We start from the raw sequence: 12,251 nt of genomic DNA on the forward strand, positions 1-12,251 counted from the left end.
GAACTCTGGTAAATACTGGCTTTTTGTGCTGCCTTTTGAACTACCACATTCTCTACCTCCCATTATGTAGAGGATGGGGTATTTTTGTTGTTTTTTATTTCTGTTCTTTAGTGATCTATAGTAGACTTGAAACTATGAAATAACCCTTTTGAACTTATTCACTGTCTTCCTAATTAGTATTGTCCTTATTTTTTTTGGAAACGGAGTCTCCCTGTAGGCCCAGCTACTTTGAACACTCTATAGACCAGATTGGCTTTGATTTCCCAGAGATCCTCCTGCCTTTGCCTTCCAAGTGCTGGGATTAAAGATGTAAACCACCATACTCAGCTCACTATTGTCTTCTGACCCTCAAGTTTTTCATGTAAAGTTATAAAACTGGACACTGTCTTTATATTTTTTTGCCTTACCTATTAAACCAGTTATTAAAGATAATTTCTTTAAAATTTTATGTTGTCTGAAATTTTTTTCCAAGTTTCTTTGCAATATACAACATAATATACATGGATCTGACTTGTGTTGGGAGCCCTTAGTTAGCTTTCTGGGTATCCCAGCACAAATCCACACCCTAGGATTTGTTAGCATTTATTCTGAAACACCCTAATTAGATGTCTACACTCCAAAGACAAATACTTTAAATCCATGTAATGAGACATGTGACAAAGGGTGAAGTGAATGATGTGGAAATGGGTAATGAGCTTAAGAACTACTTTACCTAAAGGAACTTTGAGCCAGCATGATCTAGCTCTTAGAGTTGCACCTCATTTGAGTTTTCCCTTTAATGTGGCATTCTGGTATATAGAATTTTGTTGGGTATTCCAGATAGGGCTAGACGCATCATACTGTAGAATAGCTGTAGTGATTTATGTAAACCTTTTACACTAGTTGCTTTTCAGAATTAATAACACGTAAATCTGGGGTTTTTCTGGGTTTATGAAATACAGATATGAGTCTCTTTTCTGCGTCTTCTTGCTCAACAGTGTTTTTACATGTAGCAGGATTTAGTTTGAAATTTTCTTTCATTGTAGTATAATGCAAACTTATAGAGGAAGAAACCAAAACCCTCATCTATTTAGAATCTGTGGACTGTTAATGTTTAATCCTAGCAATCTGAAGATTGTGAACTCCAGTTTGTCTTGCTTCATATTGCAGCAAGAACTCAACATATTTTCTGGCATATACATAGTTCTTTCTATTATGAATCAGTGAGTTAGATTTAATTCTGGAGGAAAAAAAGAGATTTGAAATTATACAGTCCTCTAAGACTAACAGAATCCTCCTTTCAGAATACCTCCAAACTTGTTTCTAAAACATTGAGATGTGAACTGTCTTCTGGAACTTACTATTAGTTGACATTTAGAGCCTCTTTAAGCAGTCTCTGAAATCATATGAGGGTGAGCTACGGTTCATCCAAGGAAGCTTATCACAAGTAGAGCCCATTTGTGGGAGTATGGGAGTGCTTGGCTTAAACCAAGCAGCATCGTACAAGCCATCCCCTGAAACACAGCATGCTGATGTGTCAGGAAGGTGAAGCAGAACCCAACTGAGGCCTTGTGGAGGAAGCATTGTGGGAGATTCCTTCCCGTCAGTATTTACAGAGACTGTGGAATTCATTTGGACCTACATTAAGTAAAGAAAATGTATCACAAATAAGTAAAGGAAATAGGAAATACATTTCTTCTCTTAATGTTGAAAGAAAAAATTGCTGTTTAAAAAAAAAAACTATTGTTCAATATATTGAAAATCTAAATATGGTAGTCATTTAAGTTGAAATTTATAATAAGCTAATTTTTACCTCATTTGCTTTTCATAGCCTTGGTGGTTCAGAAATATCCTTGCTTAGTATGATTGCAAACTTGTTACTCCTGACAGCCCAACTCTGCTGCGAAGCAACATTGAGGTCATGTTTTGTTTGCTTTGATCAAGGAACAGAATATTGCTTCTTGGCCCTGAATCAAGACGCCTTCAATTTAAACATCCTTTTGTTTTCTTTTCTTAGTGAAATAACACAGGAACAATGTGAAGGCAACTGAACTGGATATATGTGTCTTGATGCTGTTGACTATTGGGGTCCCAGATGCTATTATCAGTGAGAAGGCAGTTACAGCATGATGAGACAAGAATTTCTGATTATTTGATTGTTATCCATGTTTTTCAAAGTAATTACGATAAGCATAAACAGTAGAACTATTATAAGAAAATTGAAAGAATCAAGGAGGTGTATATAGAAGGGAAGATATTTTTTCTAGTCCAACCTTCCTTCTCTCAGGGTCTTCCCAGTCCAGGCAGAGCAGAAATGGTGGCAAGCTATGACCCATTGTGTAATGATAGCTCATTGCTCTGGACACAGGTAGGAATGCTGGCAGGCCAGTCTACATTCTAGTATTAAACTAACTATGGAGAATTTTGTTTAAAGGGCTTTAAGGAGAGTAGTGGATGAACTATTTAGCACTTATGTTAAAGGAGATGATGAGATGTATCTAGGGGAATATGTCTTTGGTACTGCTCTTAGAAAGCTTTTCCTTTGCCAAAGTTGAACTGAATGCAATTATATGGATTATTTCATTTCATTTTCACAATTCTCTGGGGTATTATTATTATAATGGCCATTTCATAAATGAGGAAACTGAGGCTTTCCTAGTCTTATAACTAGCAAAAGGTACATAGCTAGGGAATTTAGGAGGCTTTAAATTAGACTAAAACTGTTACTGTGCCAGTATAGGATCATGGAAATTGGGAATACCAATATCTGCAATGTGTTCTTTCAGCTTAATGATGTCTGTATTGTAGAATATTCCATGTCATTAAGATACAGTTCTTTTCAGTCACTGTACAGTCTTACCTATTTAGATATGTCACAGTTTTGTAAGCCATTTTCTCTGTTCATGAACATTTAGGTAATTTCCTACTTTGAGCTGTTATAAACATTGCTGTAGTGGACTTCCTTATACACACATCTTTGTACATATTTGCAGGTATTTCTATGAATATTTTCAGGTAACATTAGCTCAGAAGCATTTACATTTACACTATTGGTTACTATTTTCAAATCATTTCCACAAGAGAGGGAGGGAGGGAAGGAGGGAAGAGAGAGAGAGAGAGAGAGAGAGAGAGAGAGAGAGAGAGAGAGAGAGAGAGAGAGAAATATACTGGAGATCAAACACAGAACCTCTTCCATGCTTAGCAAGCATTCTATTTGAAATTATACTTTTCTCTGGATTTTTTAAACAGGGACTCACTTTTAGCATTATCTAGTCTGGAACTCACTAACTCATGGCCAGTCCTCCTGCTTCAGCCTCCCATGTGCTGGTTTGCAGGAGTGAACTACCATGCTCAACTTGAAGAGTGTCTCCTTCCCTCTTCCATATCCTCACCAACACTGTGGTGTTTTTCCATCATTATGGATGAATGCATGGTATAGCCTTGTTTTAATTTGTATTTGCAAAATTTTAATGATGTTGATAGATATTAGTATTTCCTCATTGAATTTTCAACTAATTTACAATTCTTAAGAGTTGAAAAGCCCTTTATAGGTTTCATCACAATATTTTACTTTAATACTGTTTAACTTTAATATTTACCTATAATCTGTTACTTTTCTTGTAACTTTCCTGTGTCATTATGGCATTTTGTTGTCAGAGAGTTTCTGGGTTTGTTTTGTTTTGTTTTGTTTTGTTTTTTAAAAAAAACAAAAACCAGTGTCATTATGTAACCGTTACCTGGCCTTGAACTTGAAATTCTTTTACCTCGGCTTCTGAGTGCTGGGATTATAGACAGGTGCCATCAGGTTACATTAATTTTTTATTACTTTTTTGTACAGTGTTAGAGATTGAAATGAGGTTCCCAAATTGCTAGGCAAGGATTTTGCCACTGAGCTACATTCCCAATTCCTCAGCAGTAATTTTTAAAATTTTAAAACAAGTCAAATAAGTCATTTTCTTTAAAACTTGTAGAATCTGTGAATTTCTCTGTGTCCTGTAAGTTAAATATCACCCTACTTTTTCTTCAGCACTGTCACAGTATATACAGTCATTTCTCTGCATCTAAATGTTCTATATCCACAGATTTAATGACTATATTGAAAATATTCTGAAAAATTCATCTAAACGTATGGACTTTTCCTTCATTATTACCTTAACAATGCAACATAACAACTATTTATGGAGCCTTTATATTCTTTTGGGTATTATAATTAAAGAATGTGAGATGATTTGTATAAACTTTATACATATACTAAACAATTTTATATGAGATCCTTGTAGATCTACAGACTTCATACCCATGGGGTGCAAGAAGTACTTGAACCAACCACCCATTGAAGCTGAGGGACAGATGGATATGTTATTTTTTCTTAGCCAATCTGAATTCTGGTTTTGATACTGACATGAACTAGGAATATTCTTCAGATGGATATCTAACTCCTTCCATTCAATATATCACTGTAATTAATTTGAATAGAAAGGGAGTGGGTTGGAATATAGAATATTAATATAACTAAGGTCAGATTTCATTGCTTTAATTAATGATATTTTGATGTAATTTTTTAAATCCTTATTGTGCTTTTTCCAACAACTTACTAGTTTCCATGAAAATGGGTGATATTTTGGCTTTAATTGCCCTGAATTCAAAGTAACTCTAAAACATTTACAGCAATTTGAGAGTATGATGGTCTTTACCCTATTAAATATGTTGAGTAGGAAATGACATCACATTATATTTATGGCTTCATATGTTTTTAGAGAAGGAAATCTTTCAGCATTATAAAGTTGCTACCTATAGGTTGTAACTATGGGGCATTTTACAGTTTCTCATTTTGTGTTATATTTTTGAATGCTATTGAGTTTTGTATGCTAAATTTTAGATATTAGCTTTGCTTTACTGAATTCTACTTAGTTTTAATATTTTTTCTATTAAATTCCTTGGGTTTGCCAAGTAATCTGGATCAATCTGTAGTTAATCTGTAACAACAAATTCTGGATTTTCTTTTGTAATTATTTCTACCTATTTTTCTACATGCCCATGTAATTTATCAGACTGAATGAGCTATCAATGAAAAGTATCTTACATTTTCTGCAGAGTAAAATGCTTGTATAGTCACCTGATTGTTAGGTGTCTCAAAACTATCATTTTTTTAATGTATAATCTTACTGCTTTTGCTTGATTTATTTAATTTCACAATATCTGCAAATGAGCTCCATAAGGCAGCATAACTGGGAGAGAACATTTTGATAGTGTTGTCTATGATCCTGAAAAAAAATTAAGGAGGTGTTAACATACTGAAGGTTGTTTTTCCATACTTACTTTACACACACATGGGTACACACAGGGACATACACATGTATGCACACCTATTTACTTACTGTCTTCTAATTAAATTGTGTTATATTCTAGAAAAAAATATCATTTACTCCTTGAGCCACAATTATATACTTAGACTTTTTAATAGAAGTAGATGAGTAATAAATATTAATGGAATAACTTGCAGAACAAAATCTACTTTGTGTATGTATATTTTTGAATTTGATTCCCCTCAACATGGTGCATTGTGGTTCCTACATTGTGGTTCATGTAACCCATCAACTTATTTCCTTAAATGCGGTCTGTTTCATGTTCATGGCCTCTTTTATAGTTATTATTGCTTACATACACACACACAATTAAAAAATAACAATAAAACTTAAAAATTACTTAGTGTATTCCTCTGTTACTTTAGTTATCATATCATATCCCGGTTGCTTAACTTCTGTGTCCTTTTTGAGCTACTTAAGACTATTCCTTTTCCAGTGTTTAGCATGGTGGCTGGCACTGAGTTAATTCTCTGAAATTTGGTTGAATGAACAAATGTAAATAAGCGACTACCCAAAACTGGAAGTGAAAGGTGAAAAGGACTAAGAGAAAGCCATAAGTTTAACAATTTAATAAAAATATTAGAGGGTTCTGTGGGAGGGACACAGGAAGCATATTTCCTGAGAGTATAAATAAAAGTACAAAGTCCACAGTACAGAATCGTGAATTTTAATGCAGCAGTGCCTACTGTGGAGAGAGAGAGTAGAGATCCAGTGAGATTCCTGGAGTCATGAGACTGTGAAAACATGGTGGCATCAAGATGGACCACAGGTAAAAAAAATAAGTCCACTCAGGAACAGGCCTACCAAGGACATTGTTTTGAAAAGTAGAAACCATGAGGATCCACACTTCGTGCACTTCTGCAAGAACAACCTGTACTCTTGGTTTATAGAAAACAAGAGAATTGCAAATGTTCCAGAAAAAACATTTGCAAATTTACCTGGAACAGCAGCGTAGCTTGGGAAGTAGTAGATGCATTTTTCATCTTTGACCCTCTGTTCTGCTTTCTATTTTTATTATAGTTTTAAAATATGTTTTTTTTTGTTTTTTTTTTTTGTTTTTTTTTTTTGTCTTTTTTGAGACAGGGTCTCCCTGTAGCCCCAGCTGTCCTGGAACTCACTTTGTAGACCAGGCTGGCCTTGAACTCACAGAGATCCGCCTGTCTCTGCCTCCCGAGTGCTGGGATTAAAGGCATGCACCACCATGCCCAGCCCCTTAAATATTTATTTTTAAAAATATTTTATTTATTATTTTTATCTTACATGTATCAGTGTATTGCTTACATGTGTATAAGTATACCCATGTCATGCAATGCCTGTGGAGGTCAGAATAGGGCATTGGATTCCCTGGAACTGGAGTTAAGGACAGTTGTTAACCACCATGTGGGTGCTGGGAATTGAAGCCAGGTCCTTTGCAAGAGCAGCCAGTGCTCTTAACCACTGAGCCATCTCTCAACCCTAAATAAGTACTTTTAAAAGTTATTTATTCCTAGGTTTTAAGATTTTGAGTGGAGACTTATGAAGTTTTTTTCAGGCATAATTTTGATGTTTAAAGATCTTAAATTTAATTGAAAATGACATTTTATTTTAGGTATTGATTTGGACTTGGCTGATGCATTTCTGTCTTGCAAATATTCTTCAGTGTACCGAGAGTGATTTGATAACTACTTCAGTTCTTTTTCAAATAGCCACATTTATTGTCTGTAGTAGTTTTCTGAAAGACTTAAGTTGGAAATAAAGACTGCCAAAATCTTACTTATTTTATAGGCTTTCAGCAATATGTTGATAGTCATTTCCTAGAGAGGTCCAATGAAAATTTAGTTTAAATCTGCATACAAGTAAACTGACATATGATAGATGAGAGCTTTAGTTTTATCAAGAAATAACAGAACATTCTACTTATTATTATATTCTAATTAAATGAAAGGTGATATTACTCTTTTACACAGTAAAGTTTGTGGCTACTCCTGTCTCCTGTTATTAAAATTAATAAAGTGACATACATTTTAAAATTAGTAAGCTATTTTTATTCTGATTCCATTTCACTTTTTTTAACATCTCAATTTTAAAAACAAAATGGTTGTGTATCAGAAATGCATCAGGCACTGGTGAGATGGATCAGTGAGTGGGTAAGAGCACTTGCTAAGCAAGCACGAGGACCTCAATTCAAATCCTCAGAAACCAGGTAAAAAGCCAGGCATGATAACTTGTGTATTCCAGAAGATGTTGGAGGTGCAAAGACAGGAAGATTACTGGCTACTAACCAAGCTTCAGGTTCAATGAGAGACACTATCTCAAGGGAACAGGGAGAAAAGTAACAGAGCAGAATATCCAGTATCCTCCTCTGGCCTCTGCATGTGCATCCTGTACACACACATACACATACACAACACATGTACACTACACTCATACACATACACACATATGCATACACACACACAACACACACCAAAAATTTAAAAAGGGAGAAAGAAGAAATGCATCATAGTATTTTTTGTGTTAACAGTTTGGGACACGGAAAGCTATCTTTTCTGTATTATCATTTGCTCTTGGCCTCTTGCTGTAGGTTTTCAACACGTACTCCAATGAAGACTATGACAGGAGAAATGATGAAGTTGACCCTGTGGCCGCATCTGCTGAGTATGAACTTGAAAAGCGTGTAGAAAAACTGGAACTTTTCCCAGTGGAACTAGAGAAAGGTACATGAGCACTACAGTGTGTAGAGTATCTTTATGCTGCTATGCTAGTAATGTAGGATTCTTCTTCTAAAGTGTAGCCTTGTTTCTAAGAACTGAATAAAGCTGTAACTCTCAGAGGGTCTATTTGTTAAGTGTCAAAATTAGTTGATGTGGGTTTTGTTGAGTAGATGATGTATTAAACCTCCCTCATCTTACCAGCTCCAAAATCAAACCCAGTTTCTTTATGTGGTTGGGGTGGTGGTTCAGATGGAGGAGGTTCATGTATGATGTCCATTGATTTGATATTATTCCTTGAAGGGGCTGGTAGGGGTGAGAACCCAGAGAGAGCTAGTCTAAATAAGAAAATGGGATGGAAGATTTGGGAATTTTGTTTGGTTTTTGGTGGAGGGGAATAGTTATCGTTAGGTTCAGAATGTGTTGGGGGTGTGTGAGAAATCTGCTTAGAAAATTATGGGGATGTGGATTGAAGGCAGTGAGATGCAAGAAGCTTGAAACAGAAGAGCTAATTCTTTGTCTCTAAGGGGAGAAGGTTGAAAGGAATCAAGGAGAGGAGGGAGGAGAGGGCTTCATTCTGAATTCTCTCATTGGAATACAGCACCTGCCTGCTACAGGAATCACTGGCCTATGGACTAGAGAGATGACTGTGTTTATCATCACGTGAGATGGGCACTCAGGAACTGATTGTGACCCAGTGAACACAGAAATAACACACCTGACAGGACTTTAGAAAAGGCAGAATGAACAGATGACAAAAAAGGTGTGGGGGAGCTCACCCAGGTAGTTTTTAAAAGGCGTTCTTAAATACATTAGCATAAAAATTCACTGGTTTTCCTATGAAAAATTTAACTTGAGAGCTAGAAGGCAAGCATGAATATTGTTGCGACTCAAATTGGTGACCTAGAAGATCCAGTGTACTAAATGTCCCCACACCAAATTCAAATGATAGCAAACATCCAAGAGAGCCATGGAATAGCACCAGTATATAAATAGTGGGCAACGGAAGAGGGGAAGACAGTGCTGGAAGAGATATGTAATAAATAATAGTAAAAGAAGAATGTTTTCTTCAACAGAGAAAACCTTTGTTGAGCAGCATGTCAGAAAGGACTTTAGTTGTAAATGATAAGGCTAAAAACTCCCTCAGTAGATAGAAAATTCTAATGGACAGAGATAAATTTAAAAATCTTACAAAAAACTCCAAAGTAAAAGAATAAGCAAAAGTATTTGAATGTGAAAAATGACAAGAACAGTGTCAGACTGCTTTGAGCCCTAGCAGCATGGAGGTGGAGGTGAAATTTCATGGTCCACTGAGAAGAGAATCTCAGGTCTACCCTAGAGCGCATGTAATTGTCCAGAGGAAAGAAAGGACTTTGCTGATTTGTAAAATTTTAAAGAACATATATTTTATCTGAGAAATTTACATCCCAGTTAGCAAGGAGGAAAGGAAACAAGCAGTTTGCTCAAAATAGTAAAGATAAAGATAGAGGTGAGTTCTGTTTAAGTATTAAATGTAAAATCACATGGGAGACTATAACGTAAAGATCAGCCATCATTACACTCAGCATTCTGATGACTCCCATAAAAGACACTTTCATTTGGAGTTAAAATAAATTTGAGTGATGCTTTCATTTTTCATATATTTAAAATAGCAACCATCTTTCGATTAAGCATCTTATAAAAAGAACCTAGAGCCAGGCATGGTGGTGCACGCCTTTAATCCCAACACTCGGGAGGCAGAGACAGGTGGATCTTCTGTGAGTTCGAGGCCCGCCTGGTCTACAGAGTGAGTAAGTTCCAGGCAGCTGGAGCTACAGGGAGACCCTGTCTCAAAAAGACAAAAAAAGAACCTAGAGTTGGCTGTGTGTCTTGTAGTGCTGATAGGAGCCAAAATTGAGGACACCCCAAATACTCATCAGTGACAGAGTCTGTACGTGATAGCTTATCTAGTCAGTAACAATGCTCTTCAGCTGTGATGATGAGTGAACTGCAGTCCATGCAGCATTATGTGTGAGTTTTATAAACAAAGCTGAGGGAAAGTTAGAAAGCAAATCACAGAAGTCGTTCACTTATAATTCCATTTATTTAAATTTCAAAGCTAGGGGAAATTGAACAGCATATTGTTTAGAGATACACAAGTAAATGTGTTTTTTTAAGTTAGTATTTAAAAAGGAAAATGATTGACACAATATTTAGTAACATAGTCACCCAAAGAAGAGCTGGAGAACAAGCAGGTAGGGACATATAGGTAGCTTTCAGGGTACTGACTGTGTTCTATGTGCTTCTTAGTACATTTATATTTGTTGTTTTGTTTCCTTTTTTCAAACAAGGTCTCACTATGTAGCCCAGGCAGTCCTTGGATACTATAATTTCTCTAAGTGGTCTCAAACTTGTGGTCCTCCTGCCTCAGCCTATCAAATGTTAGGATCACAGGCCCCTTCCAATTTGCCTGACTGATTTTTTTATGGTTTGTTTGTTCTTGTTGTTTGTTTGAGACAGATTTTCTCTGTGTAGCCCAGTCTGACCTGAAATTTATGATTCTCCTGTCATAGCCTCTTGAGTGTTAGGATTCCAGGTGTACCCCAGGACACCTGCTTGTTTTTGTTCTTTAAACGTGTTTCACAGATAAGTAAATGATTCAATAAACTTTATTATTTATATGTTTTAGTCTAAAATTTAAAATGGAAAAATTAAAATAAAAGATAACCAAATGAAATAAAATTATTGGAGATTTCAGTGCATTTCTTTTCTAAATAGATTTATCTATAGACAAAAAACAAATGAAGGGACATAGGAGTAGATTAACATAATCAAATCCATTGAAAGTTATCTACAAAAAGGAAGCTATTTCCTTACTGGTTCCGTTGGTAGAGTATGAGACTGTTAAAAAGGAAAAAAATCTTACTTTGGAAAAAAAGTTAAAACCTCTTTAATATCATGGGAATTTGGAAATTATAAAAAATCTTAGATGTTTTATGGAAAATTGAGGCTATTATTCCAAGATTTTGGAAAGGGATTTTTTAAATCTACAACATACAATAAAAGCCTTACTCAAAACAAAACTTATTTTCTTAACTTCTTTCTTTAAAATAAAGGCTTAAGAAAAAAGCATTTGTCCAAGAAATCAGAAAAAGTGAACAAAATACATTTACAAAAATAAGAAGGAATAATATAAGCCAGGTGTTATGACCCATGTCTATAATCCCAACATAGGCAGCAGAGGCAGAAGCATCAAAGATTCAAGTCCATCCTGGGCTGTTTAGTGAGATCCTTTCTCAAAAGAGCGAAAAAGAAATAGCTAGGCAGGGAGAACAATATAAAGACAAAATAAATGACATAGGAAAGAGAAAATAGTAAAATAAATAGTGCAAAGATTTTTATTGGCTCAATCCAGTGCATCACAGTGTTGACTGAAGAACACTAAAGTCAGATAATTACAGACTAGAAATCCATAGTAAATGGATGTAGATGTACAGTATGAGAGTAGCCAAGGCACTGAATTTTTCTGCACAAGTGATGAGTAGCTAGCAATGATTTATTACTTAGAAGTTTGAATTATGCAGGTCAATTCGGCAACATAGACTAATTGCCATAGAAGAAGTTGAAAGACATCTACAGGTAAAATATTAAAAGCTCTTCAGAACCAAGTGGTTCCATTGCACATTATACATAATACATAAAGAACATATGAAACCAGTGTTATTTAGACTTTTATATCTGATAAAATGAAGGAAAACTCTTTGACTCATTCCATCAAATATCATCTAAGTTTTTTTTAACCCCAAACTAATACATAAAAAAGATGACTGTAGTACAACTCCAAGTCTGAATATATGTTCTAAAATTGTGAGTGAAACAAAATGTCGAACATAGAGCTATTTAAAGAGAAGACAATAAGATCAAATAGGCGTTTTTATATGTGAAAATAAGGTAGCTCATTATTAGCAAAGTTAACTTCATAAAATTTAAAGGAAAAAGATCTGTATTTCTATAGAAAGATATTTGGTAAGGTGTAGCTATTTCAGATTATGATGTAAATTAGCACCTGATGGAAGCAGCCTAAATATTATACAAAGGGTAAAATGCAATACCAACAGAGAATTCCAAATTACGGAAGCACTGAAAATGTTCTGGTGAAAGCCTGTAGACAAACTTGGATGACCTTTACGTGAAATGGTCAGTCTAAAGAACAAAAGATTCAATATTGCAAAAAAAT

At 35.1% G+C, this 12,251-nt stretch overlaps 1 protein-coding gene across 7 annotated transcripts in view; it reads left to right on the top strand.

Moving 5' to 3' along the window:
• Window positions 1–12,251, top strand: part of Ppp1r9a (protein phosphatase 1 regulatory subunit 9A) — a 337,004-nt gene that overhangs the window by 187,935 nt on the left and 136,818 nt on the right. For all 7 annotated transcript variants that reach the window (XM_029558365.1, XM_029558368.1, XM_008822569.3 and 4 more), the window contains exon 3: window positions 7,909–8,041. In XM_029558365.1, coding sequence (XP_029414225.1) covers window positions 7,909–8,041 — 133 coding nt within the window. The remainder of the gene's footprint in view (window positions 1–7,908; window positions 8,042–12,251) is intronic.

The sequence above is a fragment of the Nannospalax galili genome, unplaced genomic scaffold (assembly GCF_000622305.1).
Source record: "Nannospalax galili isolate Female #2095 unplaced genomic scaffold, S.galili_v1.0 scaffold85, whole genome shotgun sequence".
Taxonomy (NCBI): domain Eukaryota; kingdom Metazoa; phylum Chordata; class Mammalia; order Rodentia; family Spalacidae; genus Nannospalax; species Nannospalax galili.